The sequence below is a fragment of the Oryzias latipes genome, chromosome 22 (genome assembly GCF_053564925.1).
Source record: "Oryzias latipes strain Hd-rR chromosome 22, Olatipes_Hd-rR_3.1".
In the NCBI taxonomy this organism is placed as follows: domain Eukaryota; kingdom Metazoa; phylum Chordata; class Actinopteri; order Beloniformes; family Adrianichthyidae; genus Oryzias; species Oryzias latipes.
In genome coordinates, this window is record NC_136258.1 from 12,214,608 (window position 1) to 12,236,091 (window position 21,484).

General features: G+C 42.9%; 5 protein-coding genes across 5 annotated transcripts; all 5 read left to right on the plus strand.

The window, feature by feature from the left end:
* Window positions 1-4: 4 nt before the first annotated feature.
* On the plus strand, window positions 5-2,790 carry LOC144989185 (uncharacterized). Its single transcript, XM_078941363.1, has 11 exons — window positions 5-134; window positions 230-348; window positions 440-607; window positions 830-1,029; window positions 1,130-1,242; window positions 1,412-1,518; window positions 1,645-1,821; window positions 2,079-2,287; window positions 2,383-2,477; window positions 2,591-2,616; window positions 2,731-2,790. The coding sequence occupies exons 1-11, from the start codon at window positions 62-64 to the stop codon at window positions 2,788-2,790; spliced, it is 1,347 nt and encodes a 448-aa protein (XP_078797489.1). The 5' UTR covers window positions 5-61.
* Window positions 2,724-6,510, plus strand: LOC144989187 (uncharacterized). The gene is made up of 14 exons (XM_078941364.1): window positions 2,724-3,065; window positions 3,211-3,354; window positions 3,437-3,651; window positions 3,751-3,854; window positions 3,950-4,068; window positions 4,160-4,327; window positions 4,550-4,749; window positions 4,850-4,962; window positions 5,132-5,238; window positions 5,365-5,541; window positions 5,799-6,007; window positions 6,103-6,197; window positions 6,311-6,336; window positions 6,451-6,510. Exons 1-14 carry the CDS (start codon window positions 2,838-2,840, stop codon window positions 6,508-6,510), a joined length of 1,965 nt encoding a protein of 654 aa, XP_078797490.1. The 5' UTR covers window positions 2,724-2,837.
* LOC144989169 (uncharacterized) lies at window positions 6,442-10,216 on the plus strand. The gene is made up of 13 exons (XM_078941318.1): window positions 6,442-6,785; window positions 6,931-7,074; window positions 7,157-7,371; window positions 7,471-7,574; window positions 7,670-7,788; window positions 7,880-8,047; window positions 8,270-8,469; window positions 8,570-8,682; window positions 8,852-8,958; window positions 9,085-9,261; window positions 9,519-9,727; window positions 9,823-9,917; window positions 10,031-10,216. Exons 1-13 carry the CDS (start codon window positions 6,558-6,560, stop codon window positions 10,078-10,080), a joined length of 1,929 nt encoding a protein of 642 aa, XP_078797444.1. The 5' UTR covers window positions 6,442-6,557; the 3' UTR covers window positions 10,081-10,216.
* Window positions 10,217-10,388: 172 nt separating this feature from the next.
* LOC144989188 (uncharacterized) lies at window positions 10,389-17,659 on the plus strand. Its single transcript, XM_078941365.1, has 28 exons — window positions 10,389-10,505; window positions 10,651-10,794; window positions 10,877-11,091; window positions 11,191-11,294; window positions 11,390-11,508; window positions 11,600-11,767; window positions 11,990-12,189; window positions 12,290-12,402; window positions 12,572-12,678; window positions 12,805-12,981; window positions 13,239-13,447; window positions 13,543-13,637; window positions 13,751-13,776; window positions 13,891-13,912; window positions 14,013-14,040; window positions 14,141-14,225; window positions 14,371-14,514; window positions 14,597-14,811; window positions 14,911-15,014; window positions 15,110-15,228; window positions 15,320-15,487; window positions 15,710-15,909; window positions 16,010-16,122; window positions 16,292-16,398; window positions 16,525-16,701; window positions 16,959-17,167; window positions 17,263-17,357; window positions 17,471-17,659. The coding sequence occupies exons 1-28, from the start codon at window positions 10,389-10,391 to the stop codon at window positions 17,518-17,520; spliced, it is 3,630 nt and encodes a 1,209-aa protein (XP_078797491.1). The 3' UTR covers window positions 17,521-17,659.
* A 169-nt stretch (window positions 17,660-17,828) lies between these two features.
* LOC144989189 (uncharacterized) lies at window positions 17,829-21,255 on the plus strand. The gene is made up of 13 exons (XM_078941366.1): window positions 17,829-17,945; window positions 18,091-18,234; window positions 18,317-18,531; window positions 18,631-18,734; window positions 18,830-18,948; window positions 19,040-19,207; window positions 19,430-19,629; window positions 19,730-19,842; window positions 20,012-20,118; window positions 20,245-20,421; window positions 20,679-20,887; window positions 20,983-21,077; window positions 21,191-21,255. Exons 1-13 carry the CDS (start codon window positions 17,829-17,831, stop codon window positions 21,238-21,240), a joined length of 1,818 nt encoding a protein of 605 aa, XP_078797492.1. The 3' UTR covers window positions 21,241-21,255.
* Window positions 21,256-21,484: the final 229 nt, after the last annotated feature.

The window sequence follows — 21,484 nt, forward strand, 5'->3', positions numbered from 1 at the left end:
GACACTGAACACTCTCTTTCTAAATGATAGCATTAAAGCACTCAGTAGGCAAAAGGCCTTCATGGACAGTGACACACAGCAGGCGGTCTTCACTCACTTCATTCAACCATTCCTGTCAAGAAATGACTCATCAGGTAAAAGCTTTTCATCCGGCTAATTTTTCTCACTTTTTGGTAGCATGTGCTTCTGATCTACAGCCAGCACCTTGGCAACTGTGTGTTTTTTGCAGATCCAGGATGCATTTCTTTTGTCAATGGAAGCTTAAATTGGCTAGTGGCAAACTTTGGCAACTTCTCATATTTAGCAACCCTAAAGGATTTGCTGGCCCTCAATCCAAACTTCTCCAGCGTGAGTGCCTTCTGCACCTATCTGCTTCTTTTTTCTTTTTGTTACTTTTTCACAGGTGCTTGGTCTAATACTTTTGATTTTGTCTTTACAGGTTCAGATTCTGTCACAGCTTGCTCCTTCGCAGATGGCACAGTTAATTGTGAGCACAAGCTCCTCAAATGACACAGTCCTAATCGATCAAGTCTTCAATCAACTTGAGCAAGGCAATGCTCTGAAAAATGTGGACCAGTTCTTTGCACAGCTGAGTGCGAGTGGACAGGTAAACCGGGCTTTCAAATGCACAAAATAGGAATTACCATCAGACACAAGTCCTGACATTCAAGGGATTCTCATTGACCCCAAGAGCTTCAATGAATGGTTGTGAATTCTTTTGCAGTAACTCAGTCATCACTATCTGAAGCTCTCACATATGCTTTATAGCAAACCTGCAGCACAGACACTTTGGTGTGTGTGTGACTCCTTGCGTCTCCTAATTTGACAGGTGCCCGTATTCCAGCCTGTTGTCAGAGACCTCCTCATGAACAGGACCTTCGGGATCATCGGCCCCCAACTGAAACATTTCAACACAGAGGACTTTTACATTTGGTTCCATATCAGACTTGTATATGTCCTGGCAAGTTTCACTCCAGAGATGCTCCAGCTAACAATCCAAACAACCAATTGCACAAACTATCATGTAGTGTAAGTTAACCTTTGGTTGCAGTCGATACCTAATGGATCCAAATTCCATGTATCTGTGAGCTAATAATAGTATACGATTGTTTCGCTACGATCTTTACAGTGTGAGTGGCATGGCCATGGTGTACTCTTCTGTACCCGAGGACACACTACAAGGGCTTGCAAATGTTCTTCTGGACTACCTAAAACGTTTCGCCAGTGACATCAACACACCAGGTAAGTTGACATGCTACAAGAGTGGTCCTGTGCCATCCCTTTCAAAATGCATAGAAAAAAAAGGTAGTCATTGGACTGACATCAAGCTTCAACCTGTTCTTCCAGTAGCAATAGCATAACAAAGCTTAGAAATGTGTGCAAATTCTAACATCTCCGAACATGTCCTCAGCTTGCAGGCAGGGAATTCAGACTGATGCAGAATGGATTCAAATAAACTTGGGTCCATTTAATCAGTTCATATCATACCAAGATCTGAAAGTCTTCAACCTCTCCCAGGTAAGTCTGTCATTGCAAATCCAATCTAATTTGAACTTGGTTCATAAATGCCAACTACTCAAGCCAATAGATGTAGAGAAGCTAAAAGATGAGATATTCATTCAGGCGCTTGGTTTGCATTCCCAGGAGGCAATTGTGAGTGTCCTCTCACCTCAAGAGAAAGCACAACTCATACTGGACCCAAGCAGTGGAGCTTTGGAGAACGTGACCCTCGTAAAAGGCCTGCTCACAAACTTGACGCAGTCCGGTGATGTGGGGAAGCTCACTCAGTTTTTCCAGGCTTTTGCACAGATCAACAAACAGGTAAATGTTTCTCTCAGACTTTTTATAGACCTGCAAAAACAAAATTGACAGAGCAGCCTCATCCCAAGCTCAAATACCATTGCGAAGGCAGGGATTAGTCTCCAAATGACTCTTGTTTAGACGCTTGCATTTCAACCACTTCTACCTGCCCTAAAAACAATGCTTATTACACATGCGCCCCTATCTCAACTTGTTTTCCATGTCTTTTACGAGATTTTTTTGAAAACGAAATTTCTGTTTTTCTTTGTTTTCCCCAGACGAACATGACCTTCATCAAAAATGCAGCTGTGCGAGACACAATCTTGAACCTGACATTGACAGCTCTTGCTCCGGAATTCCAGACCTTTGAGCCTAAAGACTTTGAGCTGTGGTTCCAGCAGTATTTGTCTCCCGTTATAGCCAGCTTCCAACCAGACAGCTTGTTGGTGATCCCCATAAACATCAGCTGTGCATCCTATGCAGCTATGTAAGAGCCAGTTGTCAAAGAAAGAAGAAATGTCTGCTCTTTTCTGAAAGACTGTTTCCAGCAAAAATCATAAATCCCTTTCTTTTTCTCTTCAGACTTACTGGTCTGCAGCAAAGTTTGACATTCCTGCCATTGGACGTTTCGATGGGCGTAAGAGCAAGCATACAATTGATCCAAGACACATTCCCACGTACGTGCCACAGAAGCTCTGCTGAGACGTTTTTCCCCCCAAAATAAACCTACCCCCACCTCAGTGACCAAACCTTTTGAGTCTCTGACTAACTTTCATGTCCTCCTCAACAGGTTGCTCGGTACCTGATTCCTTTACGGTAAGTTCATCTCTAAGGCCCTAAAAGCACTAACTAAAGGCTGAAAAGACCAGATTTGTCATTTGAGGTCATCCACTTCTCCATACAATACTAACATGTGTTATTTCATTGCAGTGCACAAAGACCTATGTAGATGGTAAGTTTGCCAAATATCTTTCACTAAGAGAACATTAAACCTACAGCTCAGTAGCTTGTTGAGCAGATAAATCTAATCCATTGAAATGCTCTTTTTACAGAGAACCTCATCTGTGCTGCAATCAACCAGTGGGTGGAATTCTATTTTACTACTATATAGAGATTGCATTGTCCCACAATTTTCTATTGTGGTGACAATGGCCATGCTTTTTGTTGCTCCTTTGTATAGGTCACGCCTTCAAAAAACACTGGAATCGGACACTTCCCCTGCAGTCCTGTGCAATTTTACCATCGCTGAATATGCCTGTTCTTCTGTAAGTTCAGTAAACTAGAGCTGGCGATGGCAGTAAAACAAAACCTATCGCAAACAGCTCATTTGTTGTACATTACAGTGTAAAACAAATCTCTAATCTTCCTAAAAGACTGTTTTTTTTCTTTTGTCTTCTTTTTCACTCTTAGGCTAAGAATGTCACACCAAGCAACTTGGCCACAATCTTGAAATGCTCACTGGAAAAACAGCAAACATACCCCGTAGAGGTGTGGAAACTTTTCTTCCAAAATAGTCCTAATCTGGAGCAGGCTCTTGATGTACTGGCTGGCATGGTAAGTCTATCCACAAACTACTCAATCCAGGTTTCCAAGATGTGTAAATGAGGGTAATGACACAATACTTGCAACATTCCAGAATCTGAACGACGGCAGCAGCCCCGGCTTGTCAAATGCTCTGGAGGCTCTGGGGGAGGTGAGAATTGCCACGTTCAGCCAGGCACAACTGCAGGATGAAGGGTTCATCGACAACTGGTTCCAGAAAAAGATCCATCTCTTCTTGGCCTCTCCAACGACAAACTTCCTTACCTGCCTCAGTGCCGACAATTTCAGCTGCCCGACATACCAAGTTGTGTAAGTGCAAACTGTATCTGACCAATGGGTCAGCTTTGACAAGATCGCTGAAAAAAATGAGCATGGTTAGACACTGAACACTCTCTTTCTAAATGATAGCATTAAAGCACTCAGTAGGCAAAAGGCCTTCATGGACAGTGACACACAGCAGGCGGTCTTCACTCACTTCATTCAACCATTCCTGTCAAGAAATGACTCATCAGGTAAAAGCTTTTCATCCGGCTAATTTTTCTCACTTTTTGGTAGCATGTGCTTCTGATCTACAGCCAGCACCTTGGCAACTGTGTGTTTTTTGCAGATCCAGGATGCATTTCTTTTGTCAATGGAAGCTTAAATTGGCTAGTGGCAAACTTTGGCAACTTCTCATATTTAGCAACCCTAAAGGATTTGCTGGCCCTCAATCCAAACTTCTCCAGCGTGAGTGCCTTCTGCACCTATCTGCTTCTTTTTTCTTTTTGTTACTTTTTCACAGCTGCTTGGTCTAATACTTTTGATTTTGTCTTTACAGGTTCAGATTCTGTCACAGCTTGCTCCTTCGCAGATGGCACAGTTAATTGTGAGCACAAGCTCCTCAAATGACACAGTCCTAATCGATCAAGTCTTCAATCAACTTGAGCAAGGCAATGCTCTGAAAAATGTGGACCAGTTCTTTGCACAGCTGAGTGCGAGTGGACAGGTAAACCGGGCTTTCAAATGCACAAAATAGGAATTACCATCAGACACAAGTCCTGACATTCAAGGGATTCTCATTGACCCCAAGAGCTTCAATGAATGGTTGTGAATTCTTTTGCAGTAACTCAGTCATCACTATCTGAAGCTCTCACATATGCTTTATAGCAAACCTGCAGCACAGACACTTTGGTGTGTGTGTGACTCCTTGCGTCTCCTAATTTGACAGGTGCCCGTATTCCAGCCTGTTGTCAGAGACCTCCTCATGAACAGGACCTTCGGGATCATCGGCCCCCAACTGAAACATTTCAACACAGAGGACTTTTACATTTGGTTCCATATCAGACTTGTATATGTCCTGGCAAGTTTCACTCCAGAGATGCTCCAGCTAACAATCCAAACAACCAATTGCACAAACTATCATGTAGTGTAAGTTAACCTTTGGTTGCAGTCGATACCTAATGGATCCAACTTCCATGTATCTGTGAGCTAATAATAGTATACGATTGTTTCGCTCCGATCTTTACAGTGTGAGTGGCATGGCCATGGTGTACTCTTCTGTACCCGAGGACACACTACAAGGGCTTGCAAATGTTCTTCTGGACTACCTAAAACGTTTCGCCAGTGACATCAACACACCAGGTAAGTTGACATGCTACAAGAGTGGTCCTGTGCCATCCCTTTCAAAATGCATAGAAAAAAAAGGTAGTCATTGGACTGACATCAAGCTTCAACCTGTTCTTCCAGTAGCAATAGCATAACAAAGCTTAGAAATGTGTGCAAATTCTAACATCTCCGAACATGTCCTCAGCTTGCAGGCAGGGAATTCAGACTGATGCAGAATGGATTCAAATAAACTTGGGTCCATTTAATCAGTTCATATCATACCAAGATCTGAAAGTCTTCAACCTCTCCCAGGTAAGTCTGTCATTGCAAATCCAATCTAATTTGAACTTGGTTCATAAATGCCAACTACTCAAGCCAATAGATGTAGAGAAGCTAAAAGATGAGATATTCATTCAGGCGCTTGGTTTGCATCCCCAGGAGGCAATTGTGAGTGTCCTCTCACCTCAAGAGAAAGCACAACTCATACTGGACCCAAGCAGTGGAGCTTTGGAGAACGTGACCCTCGTAAAAGGCCTGCTCACAAACTTGACGCAGTCCGGTGATGTGGGGAAGCTCACTCAGTTTTTCCAGGCTTTTGCACAGATCAACAAACAGGTAAATGTTTCTCTCAGACTTTTTATAGACCTGCAAAAACAAAATTGACAGAGCAGCCTCATCCCAAGCTCAAATACCATTGCGAAGGCAGGGATTAGTCTCCAAATGACTCTTGTTTAGACGCTTGCATTTCAACCACTTCTACCTGCCCTACAAACAATGCTTATTACACATGCGCCCCTATCTCAACTTGTTTTCCATGTCTTTTACGAGATTTTTTTGAAAAAGAAATTTCTGTTTTTCTTTGTTTTCCCCAGACGAACATGACCTTCATCAAAAATGCAGCTGTGCGAGACACAATCTTGAACCTGACATTGACAGCTCTTGCTCCGGAATTCCAGACCTTTGAGCCTAAAGACTTTGAGCTGTGGTTCCAGCAGTATTTGTCTCCCGTTATAGCCAGCTTCCAACCAGACAGCTTGTTGGTGATCCCCATAAACATCAGCTGTGCATCCTATGCAGCTATGTAAGAGCCAGTTGTCAAAGAAAGAAGAAATGTCTGCTTTTTTCTGAAAGACTGTTTCCAGCAAAAATCATAAATCCCTTTCTTTTTCTCTTCAGACTTACTGGTCTGCAGCAAAGTTTGACATTCCTGCCATTGGACGTTTCGATGGGCGTAAGAGCAAGCATACAATTGATCCAAGACATATTCCCACGTACGTGCCACAGAAGCTCTGCTGAGACGTTTTTCCCCCCAAAATAAACCTACCCCCACCTCAGTGACCAAACCTTTTGAGTCTCTGACTAACTTTCATGTCCTCCTCAACAGGTTGCTCGGTACCTGATTCCTTTACGGTAAGTTCATCTCTAAGGCCCTAAAAGCACTAACTAAAGGCTGAAAAGACCAGATTTGTCATTTGAGGTCATCCACTTCTCCATACAATACTAACATGTGTTATTTCATTGCAGTGCACAAAGACCTATGTAGATGGTAAGTTTGCCAAATATCTTTCACTAAGAGAACATTAAACCTACAGCTCAGTAGCTTGTTGAGCAGATAAATCTAATCCATTGAAATGCTCTTTTTACAGAGAACCTCATCTGTGCTGCAATCAACCAGTGGGTGGAATTCTATTTTACTACTATATAGAGATTGCATTGTCCCACAATTTTCTATTGTGGTGACAATGGCCATGCTTTTTGTTGCTCCTTTGTATAGGTCACGCCTTCAAAAAACACTGGAATCGGACACTTCCCCTGCAGTCCTGTGCAATTTTACCATCGCTGAATATGCCTGTTCTTCTGTAAGTTCAGTAAACTAGAGCTGGCGATGGCAGTAAAACAAAACCTATCGCAAACAGCTCATTTGTTGTACATTACAGTGTAAAACAAATCTCTAATCTTCCTAAAAGACTGTTTTTTTTCTTTTGTCTTCTTTTTCACTCTTAGGCTAAGAATGTCACACCAAGCAACTTGGCCACAATCTTGAAATGCTCACTGGAAAAACAGCAAACATACCCCGTAGAGGTGTGGAAACTTTTCTTCCAAAATAGTCCTAATCTGGAGCAGGCTCTTGATGTACTGGCTGGCATGGTAAGTCTATCCACAAACTACTCAATCCAGGTTTCCAAGATGTGTAAATGAGGGTAATGACACAATACTTGCAACATTCCAGAATCTGAACGACGGCAGCAGCCCCGGCTTGTCAAATGCTCTGGAGGCTCTGGGGGAGGTGAGAATTGCCACGTTCAGCCAGGCACAACTGCAGGATGAAGGGTTCATCGACAACTGGTTCCAGAAAAAGATCCATCTCTTCTTGGCCTCTCCAACGACAAACTTCCTTACCTGCCTCAGTGCCGACAATTTCAGCTGCCCGACATACCAAGTTGTGTAAGTGCAAACTGTATCTGACCAATGGGTCAGCTTTGACAAGATCGCTGAAAAAAATGAGCATGGTTAGACACTGAACACTCTCTTTCTAAATGATAGCATTAAAGCACTCAGTAGGCAAAAGGCCTTCATGGACAGTGACACACAGCAGGCGGTCTTCACTCACTTCATTCAACCATTCCTGTCAAGAAATGACTCATCAGGTAAAAGCTTTTCATCCGGCTAATTTTTCTCACTTTTTGGTAGCATGTGCTTCTGATCTACAGCCAGCACCTTGGCAACTGTGTGTTTTTTGCAGATCCAGGATGCATTTCTTTTGTCAATGGAAGCTTAAATTGGCTAGTGGCAAACTTTGGCAACTTCTCATATTTAGCAACCCTAAAGGATTTGCTGGCCCTCAATCCAAACTTCTCCAGCGTGAGTGCCTTCTGCACCTATCTGCTTCTTTTTTCTTTTTGTTACTTTTTCACAGCTGCTTGGTCTAATACTTTTGATTTTGTCTTTACAGGTTCAGATTCTGTCACAGCTTGCTCCTTCGCAGATGGCACAGTTAATTGTGAGCACAAGCTCCTCAAATGACACAGTCCTAATCGATCAAGTCTTCAATCAACTTGAGCAAGGCAATGCTCTGAAAAATGTGGACCAGTTCTTTGCACAGCTGAGTGCGAGTGGACAGGTAAACCGGGCTTTCAAATGCACAAAATAGGAATTACCATCAGACACAAGTCCTGACATTCAAGGGATTCTCATTGACCCCAAGAGCTTCAATGAATGGTTGTGAATTCTTTTGCAGTAACTTAGTTATCACTATCTGAAGCTCTCACATATGCTTTATAGCAAACCTGCAGCACAGACACTTTGGTGTGTGTGTGACTCCTTGCGTCTCCTAATTTGACAGGTGCCCGTATTCCAGCCTGTTGTCAGAGACCTCCTCATGAACAGGACCTTCGGGATCATCGGCCCCCAACTGAAACATTTCAACACAGAGGACTTTTACATTTGGTTCCATATCAGACTTGTATATGTCCTGGCAAGTTTCACTCCAGAGATGCTCCAGCTAACAATCCAAACAACCAATTGCACAAACTATCATGTAGTGTAAGTTAACCTTTGGTTGCAGTCGATACCTAATGGATCCAACTTCCATGTATCTGTGAGCTAATAATAGTATACGATTGTTTCGCTCCGATCTTTACAGTGTGAGTGGCATGGCCATGGTGTACTCTTCTGTACCCGAGGACACACTACAAGGGCTTGCAAATGTTCTTCTGGACTACCTAAAACGTTTCGCCAGTGACATCAACACACCAGGTAAGTTGACATGCTACAAGAGTGGTCCTGTGCCATCCCTTTCAAAATGCATAGAAAAAAAAGGTAGTCATTGGACTGACATCAAGCTTCAACCTGTTCTTCCAGTAGCAATAGCATAACAAAGCTTAGAAATGTGTGCAAATTCTAACATCTCCGAACATGTCCTCAGCTTGCAGGCAGGGAATTCAGACTGATGCAGAATGGATTCAAATAAACTTGGGTCCATTTAATCAGTTCATATCATACCAAGATCTGAAAGTCTTCAACCTCTCCCAGGTAAGTCTGTCATTGCAAATCCAATCTAATTTGAACTTGGTTCATAAATGCCAACTACTCAAGCCAATAGATGTAGAGAAGCTAAAAGATGAGATATTCATTCAGGCGCTTGGTTTGCATCCCCAGGAGGCAATTGTGAGTGTCCTCTCACCTCAAGAGAAAGCACAACTCATACTGGACCCAAGCAGTGGAGCTTTGGAGAACGTGACCCTCGTAAAAGGCCTGCTCACAAACTTGACGCAGTCCGGTGATGTGGGGAAGCTCACTCAGTTTTTCCAGGCTTTTGCACAGATCAACAAACAGGTAAATGTTTCTCTCAGACTTTTTATAGACCTGCAAAAACAAAATTGACAGAGCAGCCTCATCCCAAGCTCAAATACCATTGCGAAGGCAGGGATTAGTCTCCAAATGACTCTTGTTTAGACGCTTGGATTTCAACCACTTCTACCTGCCCTAAAAACAATGCTTATTACACATGCGCCCCTATCTCAACTTGTTTTCCATGTCTTTTACGAGATTTTTTTGAAAACGAAATTTCTGTTTTTCTTTGTTTTCCCCAGACGAACATGACCTTCATCAAAAATGCAGCTGTGCGAGACACAATCTTGAACCTGACATTGACAGCTCTTGCTCCGGAATTCCAGACCTTTGAGCCTAAAGACTTTGAGCTGTGGTTCCAGCAGTATTTGTCTCCCGTTATAGCCAGCTTCCAACCAGACAGCTTGTTGGTGATCCCCATAAACATCAGCTGTGCATCCTATGCAGCTATGTAAGAGCCAGTTGTCAAAGAAAGAAGAAATGCCTGCTCTTTTCTGAAAGACTGTTTCCAGCAAAAATCATAAATCCCTTTCTTTTTCTCTTCAGACTTACTGGTCTGCAGCAAAGTTTGACATTCCTGCCATTGGACGTTTCGATGGGCGTAAGAGCAAGCATACAATTGATCCAAGACACATTCCCACGTACGTGCCACAGAAGCTCTGCTGAGACGTTTTTCCCCCCAAAATAAACCTACCCCCACCTCAGTGACCAAACCTTTTGAGTCTCTGACTAACTTTCATGTCCTCCTCAACAGGTTGCTCGGTACCTGATTCCTTTACGGTAAGTTCATCTCTAAGGCCCTAAAAGCACTAACTGAAGGCTGAAAAGACCAGATTTGTCATTTGAGGTCATCCACTTCTCCATACAATACTAACATGTGTTATTTCATTGCAGTGCACAAAGACCTATGTAGATGGTAAGTTTGCCAAATATCTTTCACTAAGAGAACATTAAACCTACAGCTCAGTAGCTTGTTGAGCAGATAAATCTAATCCATTGAAATGCTCTTTTTACAGAGAACCTCATCTGTGCTGCAATCAACCAGTGGGTGGAATTCTATTTTACTACTATATAGAGATTGCATTGTCCCACAATTTTCTATTGTGGTGACAATGGCCATGCTTTTTGTTGCTCCTTTGTATAGGTCACGCCTTCAGAAAACCCTGGAATCGGACACTTCCCCTGCAGTCCTGTGCAATTTTACCATCGCTGAATATGCCTGTTCTTCTGTAAGTTCAGTAAACTAGAGCTGGCGATGGCAGTAAAACAAAACCTATCGCAAACAGCTCATTTGTTGTACATTACAGTGTAAAACAAATCTCTAATCTTCCTAAAAGACTGTTTTTTTTCTTTTGTCTTCTTTTTCACTCTTAGGCTAAGAATGTCACACCAAGCAACTTGGCCACAATCTTGAAATGCTCACTGGAAAAACAGCAAACATACCCCGTAGAGGTGTGGAAACTTTTCTTCCAAAATAGTCCTAATCTGGAGCAGGCTCTTGATGTACTGGCTGGCATGGTAAGTCTATCCACAAACTACTCAATCCAGGTTTCCAAGATGTGTAAATGAGGGTAATGACACAATACTTGCAACATTCCAGAATCTGAACGACGGCAGCAGCCCCGGCTTGTCAAATGCTCTGGAGGCTCTGGGGGAGGTGAGAATTGCCACGTTCAGCCAGGCACAACTGCAGGATGAAGGGTTCATCGACAACTGGTTCCAGAAAAAGATCCATCTCTTCTTGGCCTCTCCAACGACAAACTTCCTTACCTGCCTCAGTGCCGACAATTTCAGCTGCCCGACATACCAAGTTGTGTAAGTGCAAACTGTATCTGACCAATGGGTCAGCTTTGACAAGATCGCTGAAAAAAATGAGCATGGTTAGACACTGAACACTCTCTTTCTAAATGATAGCATTAAAGCACTCAGTAGGCAAAAGGCCTTCATGGACAGTGACACACAGCAGGCGGTCTTCACTCACTTCATTCAACCATTCCTGTCAAGAAATGACTCATCAGGTAAAAGCTTTTCATCCGGCTAATTTTTCTCACTTTTTGGTAGCATGTGCTTCTGATCTACAGCCAGCACCTTGGCAACTGTGTGTTTTTTGCAGATCCAGGATGCATTTCTTTTGTCAATGGAAGCTTAAATTGGCTAGTGGCAAACTTTGGCAACTTCTCATATTTAGCAACCCTAAAGGATTTGCTGGCCCTCAATCCAAACTTCTCCAGCGTGAGTGCCTTCTGCACCTATCTGCTTCTTTTTTCTTTTTGTTACTTTTTCACAGCTGCTTGGTCTAATACTTTTGATTTTGTCTTTACAGGTTCAGATTCTGTCACAGCTTGCTCCTTCGCAGATGGCACAGTTAATTGTGAGCACAAGCTCCTCAAATGACACAGTCCTAATCGATCAAGTCTTCAATCAACTTGAGCAAGGCAATGCTCTGAAAAATGTGGACCAGTTCTTTGCACAGCTGAGTGCGAGTGGACAGGTAAACCGGGCTTTCAAATGCACAAAATAGGAATTACCATCAGACACAAGTCCTGACATTCAAGGGATTCTCATTGACCCCAAGAGCTTCAATGAATGGTTGTGAATTCTTTTGCAGTAACTCAGTCATCACTATCTGAAGCTCTCACATATGCTTTATAGCAAACCTGCAGCACAGACACTTTGGTGTGTGTGTGACTCCTTGCGTCTCCTAATTTGACAGGTGCCCGTATTCCAGCCTGTTGTCAGAGACCTCCTCATGAACAGGACCTTCGGGATCATCGGCCCCCAACTGAAACATTTCAACACAGAGGACTTTTACATTTGGTTCCATATCAGACTTGTATATGTCCTGGCAAGTTTCACTCCAGAGATGCTCCAGCTAACAATCCAAACAACCAATTGCACAAACTATCATGTAGTGTAAGTTAACCTTTGGTTGCAGTCGATACCTAATGGATCCAAATTCCATGTATCTGTGAGCTAATAATAGTATACGATTGTTTCGCTACGATCTTTACAGTGTGAGTGGCATGGCCATGGTGTACTCTTCTGTACCCGAGGACACACTACAAGGGCTTGCAAATGTTCTTCTGGACTACCTAAAACGTTTCGCCAGTGACATCAACACACCAGGTAAGTTGACATGCTACAAGAGTGGTCCTGTGCCATCCCTTTCAAAATGCATAGAAAAAAAAGGTAGTCATTGGACTGACATCAAGCTTCAACCTGTTCTTCCAGTAGCAATAGCATAACAAAGCTTAGAAATGTGTGCAAATTCTAACATCTCCGAACATGTCCTCAGCTTGCAGGCAGGGAATTCAGACTGATGCAGAATGGATTCAAATAAACTTGGGTCCATTTAATCAGTTCATATCATACCAAGATCTGAAAGTCTTCAACCTCTCCCAGGTAAGTCTGTCATTGCAAATCCAATCTAATTTGAACTTGGTTCATAAATGCCAACTACTCAAGCCAATAGATGTAGAGAAGCTAAAAGATGAGATATTCATTCAGGCGCTTGGTTTGCATCCCCAGGAGGCAATTGTGAGTGTCCTCTCACCTCAAGAGAAAGCACAACTCATACTGGACCCAAGCAGTGGAGCTTTGGAGAACGTGACCCTCGTAAAAGGCCTGCTCACAAACTTGACGCAGTCCGGTGATGTGGGGAAGCTCACTCAGTTTTTCCAGGCTTTTGCACAGATCAACAAACAGGTAAATGTTTCTCTCAGACTTTTTATAGACCTGCAAAAACAAAATTGACAGAGCAGCCTCATCCCAAGCTCAAATACCATTGCGAAGGCAGGGATTAGTCTCCAAATGACTCTTGTTTAGACGCTTGCATTTCAACCACTTCTACCTGCCCTAAAAACAATGCTTATTACACATGCGCCCCTATCTCAACTTGTTTTCCATGTCTTTTACGAGATTTTTTTGAAAACAAAATTTCTGTTTTTCTTTGTTTTCCCCAGACGAACATGACCTTCATCAAAAATGCAGCTGTGCGAGACACAATCTTGAACCTGACATTGACAGCTCTTGCTCCGGAATTCCAGACCTTTGAGCCTAAAGACTTTGAGCTGTGGTTCCAGCAGTATTTGTCTCCCGTTATAGCCAGCTTCCAACCAGACAGCTTGTTGGTGATCCCCATAAACATCAGCTGTGCATCCTATGCAGCTATGTAAGAGCCAGTTGTCAAAGAAAGAAGAAATGCCTGCTCTTTTCTGAAAGACTGTTTCCAGCAAAAATCATAAATCCCTTTCTTTTTCTCTTCAGACTTACTGGTCTGCAGCAAAGTTTGACATTCCTGCCATTGGACGTTTCGATGGGCGCAAGAGCAAGCATACAATTGATCCAAGACACATTCCCACGTACGTGCCACAGAAGCTCTGCTGAGACGTTTTTCCCCCCAAAATAAACCTACCCCCACCTCAGTGACCAAACCTTTTGAGTCTCTGACTAACTTTCATGTCCTCCTCAACAGGTTGCTCGGTACCTGATTCCTTTACGGTAAGTTCATCTCTAAGGCCCTAAAAGCACTAACTGAAGGCTGAAAAGACCAGATTTGTCATTTGAGGTCATCCACTTCTCCATACAATATTAACATGTGTTATTTCATTGCAGTGCACAAAGACCTATGTAGATGGTAAGTTTGCCAAATATCTTTCACTAAGAGAACATTAAACCTACAGCTCAGTAGCTTGTTGAGCAGATAAATCTAATCCATTGAAATGCTCTTTTTACAGAGAACCTCATCTGTGCTGCAATCAACCAGTGGGTGGAATTCTATTTTACTACTATATAGAGATTGCATTGTCCCACAATTTTCTATTGTGGTGACAATGGCCATGCTTTTTGTTGCTCCTTTGTATAGGTCACGCCTTCAGAAAACCCTGGAATCGGACACTTCCCCTGCAGTCCTGTGCAATTTTACCATCGCTGAATATGCCTGTTCTTCTGTAAGTTCAGTAAACTAGAGCTGGCGATGGCAGTAAAACAAAACCTATCGCAAACAGCTCATTTGTTGTACATTACAGTGTAAAACAAATCTCTAATCTTCCTAAAAGACTGTTTTTTTTCTTTTGTCTTCTTTTTCACTCTTAGGCTAAGAATGTCACACCAAGCAACTTGGCCACAATCTTGAAATGCTCACTGGAAAAACAGCAAACATACCCCGTAGAGGTGTGGAAACTTTTCTTCCAAAATAGTCCTAATCTGGAGCAGGCTCTTGATGTACTGGCTGGCATGGTAAGTCTATCCACAAACTACTCAATCCAGGTTTCCAAGATGTGTAAATGAGGGTAATGACACAATACTTGCAACATTCCAGAATCTGAACGACGGCAGCAGCCCCGGCTTGTCAAATGCTCTGGAGGCTCTGGGGGAGGTGAGAATTGCCACGTTCAGCCAGGCACAACTGCAGGATGAAGGGTTCATCGACAACTGGTTCCAGAAAAAGATCCATCTCTTCTTGGCCTCTCCAACGACAAACTTCCTTACCTGCCTCAGTGCCGACAATTTCAGCTGCCCGACATACCAAGTTGTGTAAGTGCAAACTGTATCTGACCAATGGGTCAGCTTTGACAAGATCGCTGAAAAAAATGAGCATGGTTAGACACTGAACACTCTCTTTCTAAATGATAGCATTAAAGCACTCAGTAGGCAAAAGGCCTTCATGGACAGTGACACACAGCAGGCGGTCTTCACTCACTTCATTCAACCATTCCTGTCAAGAAATGACTCATCAGGTAAAAGCTTTTCATCCGGCTAATTTTTCTCACTTTTTGGTAGCATGTGCTTCTGATCTACAGCCAGCACCTTGGCAACTGTGTGTTTTTTGCAGATCCAGGATGCATTTCTTTTGTCAATGGAAGCTTAAATTGGCTAGTGGCAAACTTTGGCAACTTCTCATATTTAGCAACCCTAAAGGATTTGCTGGCCCTCAATCCAAACTTCTCCAGCGTGAGTGCCTTCTGCACCTATCTGCTTCTTTTTTCTTTTTGTTACTTTTTCACAGCTGCTTGGTCTAATACTTTTGATTTTGTCTTTACAGGTTCAGATTCTGTCACAGCTTGCTCCTTCGCAGATGGCACAGTTAATTGTGAGCACAAGCTCCTCAAATGACACAGTCCTAATCGATCAAGTCTTCAATCAACTTGAGCAAGGCAATGCTCTGAAGAATGTGGACCAGTTCTTTGCACAGCTGAGTGCGAGTGGACAGGTAAACCGGGCTTTCAAATGCACAAAATAGGAATTACCATCAGACACAAGTCCTGACATTCAAGGGATTCTCATTGACCCCAAGAGCTTCAATGAATGGTTGTGAATTCTTTTGCAGTAACTTAGTTATCACTATCTGAAGCTCTCACATATGCTTTATAGCAAACCTGCAGCACAGACACTTTGGTGTGTGTGTGACTCCTTGCGTCTCCTAATTTGACAGGTGCCCGTATTCCAGCCTGTTGTCAGAGACCTCCTCATGAACAGGACCTTCGGGATCATCGGCCCCCAACTGAAACATTTCAACACAGAGGACTTTTACATTTGGTTCCATATCAGACTTGTATATGTCCTGGCAAGTTTCACTCCAGAGATGCTCCAGCTAACAATCCAAACAACCAATTGCACAAACTATCATGTAGTGTAAGTTAACCTTTGGTTGCAGTCGATACCTAATGGATCCAACTTCCATGTATCTGTGAGCTAATAATAGTATACGATTGTTTCGCTCCGATCTTTACAGTGTGAGTGGCATGGCCATGGTGTACTCTTCTGTACCCGAGGACACACTACAAGGGCTTGCAAATGTTCTTCTGGACTACCTAAAACGTTTCGCCAGTGACATCAACACACCAGGTAAGTTGACATGCTACAAGAGTGGTCCTGTGCCATCCCTTTCAAAATGCATAGAAAAAAAAGGTAGTCATTGGACTGACATCAAGCTTCAACCTGTTCTTCCAGTAGCAATAGCATAACAAAGCTTAGAAATGTGTGCAAATTCTAACATCTCCGAACATGTCCTCAGCTTGCAGGCAGGGAATTCAGACTGATGCAGAATGGATTCAAATAAACTTGGGTCCATTTAATCAGTTCATATCATACCAAGATCTGAAAGTCTTCAACCTCTCCCAGGTAAGTCTGTCATTGCAAATCCAATCTAATTTGAACTTGGTTCATAAATGCCAACTACTCAAGCCAATAGATGTAGAGAAGCTAAAAGATGAGATATTCATTCAGGCGCTTGGTTTGCATCCCCAGGAGGCAATTGTGAGTGTCCTCTCACCTCAAGAGAAAGCACAACTCATACTGGACCCAAGCAGTGGAGCTTTGGAGAACGTGACCCTCGTAAAAGGCCTGCTCACAAACTTGACGCAGTCCGGTGATGTGGGGAAGCTCACTCAGTTTTTCCAGGCTTTTGCACAGATCAACAAACAGGTAAATGTTTCTCTCAGACTTTTTATAGACCTGCAAAAACAAAATTGACAGAGCAGCCTCATCCCAAGCTCAAATACCATTGCGAAGGCAGGGATTAGTCTCCAAATGACTCTTGTTTAGACGCTTGGATTTCAACCACTTCTACCTGCCCTAAAAACAATGCTTATTACACATGCGCCCCTATCTCAACTTGTTTTCCATGTCTTTTACGAGATTTTTTTGAAAACGAAATTTCTGTTTTTCTTTGTTTTCCCCAGACGAACATGACCTTCATCAAAAATGCAGCTGTGCGAGACACAATCTTGAACCTGACATTGACAGCTCTTGCTCCGGAATTCCAGACCTTTGAGCCTAAAGACTTTGAGCTGTGGTTCCAGCAGTATTTGTCTCCCGTTATAGCCAGCTTCCAACCAGACAGCTTGTTGGTGATCCCCATAAACATCAGCTGTGCATCCTATGCAGCTATGTAAGAGCCAGTTGTCAAAGAAAGAAGAAATGCCTGCTCTTTTCTGAAAGACTGTTTCCAGCAAAAATCATAAATCCCTTTCTTTTTCTCTTCAGACTTACTGGTCTGCAGCAAAGTTTGACATTCCTGCCATTGGACGTTTCGATGGGCGTAAGAGCAAGCATACAATTGATCCAAGACACATTCCCACGTACGTGCCACAGAAGCTCTGCTGAGACGTTTTTCCCCCCAAAATAAACCTACCCCCACCTCAGTGACCAAACCTTTTGAGTCTCTGACTAACTTTCATGTCCTCCTCAACAGGTTGCTCGGTACCTGATTCCTTTACGGTAAGTTCATCTCTAAGGCCCTAAAAGCACTAACTGAAGGCTGAAAAGACCAGATTTGTCATTTGAGGTCATCCACTTCTCCATACAATACTAACATGTGTTATTTCATTGCAGTGCACAAAGACCTATGTAGATGGTAAGTTTGCCAAATATCTTTCACTAAGAGAACATTAAACCTACAGCTCAGTAGCTTGTTGAGCAGATAAATCTAATCCATTGAAATGCTCTTTTTACAGAGAACCTCATCTGTGCTGCAATCAACCAGTGGGTGGAATTCTATTTTACTACTATATAGAGATTGCATTGTCCCACAATTTTCTATTGTGGTGACAATGGCCATGCTTTTTGTTGCTCCTTTGTATAGGTCACGCCTTCAGAAAACCCTGGAATCGGACACTTCCCCTGCAGTCCTGTGCAATTTTACCATCGCTGAATATGCCTGTTCTTCTGTAAGTTCAGTAAACTAGAGCTGGCGATGGCAGTAAAACAAAACCTATCGCAAACAGCTCATTTGTTGTACATTACAGTGTAAAACAAATCTCTAATCTTCCTAAAAGACTGTTTTTTTTCTTTTGTCTTCTTTTTCACTCTTAGGCTAAGAATGTCACACCAAGCAACTTGGCCACAATCTTGAAATGCTCACTGGAAAAACAGCAAACATACCCCGTAGAGGTGTGGAAACTTTTCTTCCAAAATAGTCCTAATCTGGAGCAGGCTCTTGATGTACTGGCTGGCATGGTAAGTCTATCCACAAACTACTCAATCCAGGTTTCCAAGATGTGTAAATGAGGGTAATGACACAATACTTGCAACATTCCAGAATCTGAACGACGGCAGCAGCCCCGGCTTGTCAAATGCTCTGGAGGCTCTGGGGGAGGTGAGAATTGCCACGTTCAGCCAGGCACAACTGCAGGATGAAGGGTTCATCGACAACTGGTTCCAGAAAAAGATCCATCTCTTCTTGGCCTCTCCAACGACAAACTTCCTTACCTGCCTCAGTGCCGACAATTTCAGCTGCCCGACATACCAAGTTGTGTAAGTGCAAACTGTATCTGACCAATGGGTCAGCTTTGACAAGATCGCTGAAAAAAATGAGCATGGTTAGACACTGAACACTCTCTTTCTAAATGATAGCATTAAAGCACTCAGTAGGCAAAAGGCCTTCATGGACAGTGACACACAGCAGGCGGTCTTCACTCACTTCATTCAACCATTCCTGTCAAGAAATGACTCATCAGGTAAAAGCTTTTCATCCGGCTAATTTTTCTCACTTTTTGGTAGCATGTGCTTCTGATCTACAGCCAGCACCTTGGCAACTGTGTGTTTTTTGCAGATCCAGGATGCATTTCTTTTGTCAATGGAAGCTTAAATTGGCTAGTGGCAAACTTTGGCAACTTCTCATATTTAGCAACCCTAAAGGATTTGCTGGCCCTCAATCCAAACTTCTCCAGCGTGAGTGCCTTCTGCACCTATCTGCTTCTTTTTTCTTTTTGTTACTTTTTCACAGCTGCTTGGTCTAATACTTTTGATTTTGTCTTTACAGGTTCAGATTCTGTCACAGCTTGCTCCTTCGCAGATGGCACAGTTAATTGTGAGCACAAGCTCCTCAAATGACACAGTCCTAATCGATCAAGTCTTCAATCAACTTGAGCAAGGCAATGCTCTGAAAAATGTGGACCAGTTCTTTGCACAGCTGAGTGCGAGTGGACAGGTAAACCGGGCTTTCAAATGCACAAAATAGGAATTACCATCAGACACAAGTCCTGACATTCAAGGGATTCTCATTGACCCCAAGAGCTTCAATGAATGGTTGTGAATTCTTTTGCAGTAACTCAGTCATCAGTATCTGAAGCTCTCACATATGCTTTATAGCAAACCTGCAGCACAGACACTTTGGTGTGTGTGTGACTCCTTGCGTCTCCTAATTTGACAGGTGCCCGTATTCCAGCCTGTTGTCAGAGACCTCCTCATGAACAGGACCTTCGGGATCATCGGCCCCCAACTGAAACATTTCAACACAGAGGACTTTTACATTTGGTTCCATATCAGACTTGTATATGTCCTGGCAAGTTTCACTCCAGAGATGCTCCAGCTAACAATCCAAACAACCAATTGCACAAACTATCATGTAGTGTAAGTTAACCTTTGGTTGCAGTCGATACCTAATGGATCCAAATTCCATGTATCTGTGAGCTAATAATAGTATACGATTGTTTCGCTCCGATCTTTACAGTGTGAGTGGCATGGCCATGGTGTACTCTTCTGTACCCGAGGACACACTACAAGGGCTTGCAAATGTTCTTCTGGACTACCTAAAACGTTTCGCCAGTGACATCAACACACCAGGTAAGTTGACATGCTACAAGAGTGGTCCTGTGCCATCCCTTTCAAAATACATAGAAAAAAAAGGTAGTCATTGGACTGACATCAAGCTTCAACCTGTTCTTCCAGTAGCAATAGCATAACAAAGCTTAGAAATGTGTGCAAATTCTAACATCTCCGAACATGTCCTCAGCTTGCAGGCAGGGAATTCAGACTGATGCAGAATGGATTCAAATAAACTTGGGTCCATTTAATCAGTTCATATCATACCAAGATCTGAAAGTCTTCAACCTCTCCCAGGTAAGTCTGTCATTGCAAATCCAATCTAATTTGAACTTGGTTCATAAATGCCAACTACTCAAGCCAATAGATGTAGAGAAGCTAAAAGATGAGATATTCATTCAGGCGCTTGGTTTGCATCCCCAGGAGGCAATTGTGAGTGTCCTCTCACCTCAAGAGAAAGCACAACTCATACTGGACCCAAGCAGTGGAGCTTTGGAGAACGTGACCCTCGTAAAAGGCCTGCTCACAAACTTGACGCAGTCCGGTGATGTGGGGAAGCTCACTCAGTTTTTCCAGGCTTTTGCACAGATCAACAAACAGGTAAATGTTTCTCTCAGACTTTTTATAGACCTGCAAAAACAAAATTGACAGAGCAGCCTCATCCCAAGCTCAAATACCATTGCGAAGGCAGGGATTAGTCTCCAAATGACTCTTGTTTAGACGCTTGCATTTCAACCACTTCTACCTGCCCTAAAAACAATGCTTATTACACATGCGCCCCTATCTCAACTTGTTTTTCATGTCTTTTACGAGATTTTTTTGAAAACGAAATTTCTGTTTTTCTTTGTTTTCCCCAGACGAACATGACCTTCATCAAAAATGCAGCTGTGCGAGACACAATCTTGAACCTGACATTGACAGCTCTTGCTCCGGAATTCCAGACCTTTGAGCCTAAAGACTTTGAGCTGTGGTTCCAGCAGTATTTGTCTCCCGTTATAGCCAGCTTCCAACCAGACAGCTTGTTGGTGATCCCCATAAACATCAGCTGTGCATCCTATGCAGCTATGTAAGAGCCAGTTGTCAAAGAAAGAAGAAATGCCTGCTCTTTTCTGAAAGACTGTTTCCAGCAAAAATCATAAATCCCTTTCTTTTTCTCTTCAGACTTACTGGTCTGCAGCAAAGTTTGACATTCCTGCCATTGGACGTTTCGATGGGCGCAAGAGCAAGCATACAATTGATCCAAGACACATTCCCACGTACGTGCCACAGAAGCTCTGCTGAGACGTTTTTCCCCCCAAAATAAACCTACCCCCACCTCAGTGACCAAACCTTTTGAGTCTCTGACTAACTTTCATGTCCTCCTCAACAGGTTGCTCGGTACCTGATTCCTTTACGGTAAGTTCATCTCTAAGGCCCTAAAAGCACTAACTGAAGGCTGAAAAGACCAGATTTGTCATTTGAGGTCATCCACTTCTCCATACAATACTAACATGTGTTATTTCATTGCAGTGCACAAAGACCTATGTAGATGGTAATTTTGCCAAATATCTTTCACTAAGAGAACATTAAACCTACAGCTCAGTAGCTTGTTGAGCAGATAAATCTAATCCATTGAAATGCTCTTTTTACAGAGAACCTCATCTGTGCTGCAATCAACCAGTGG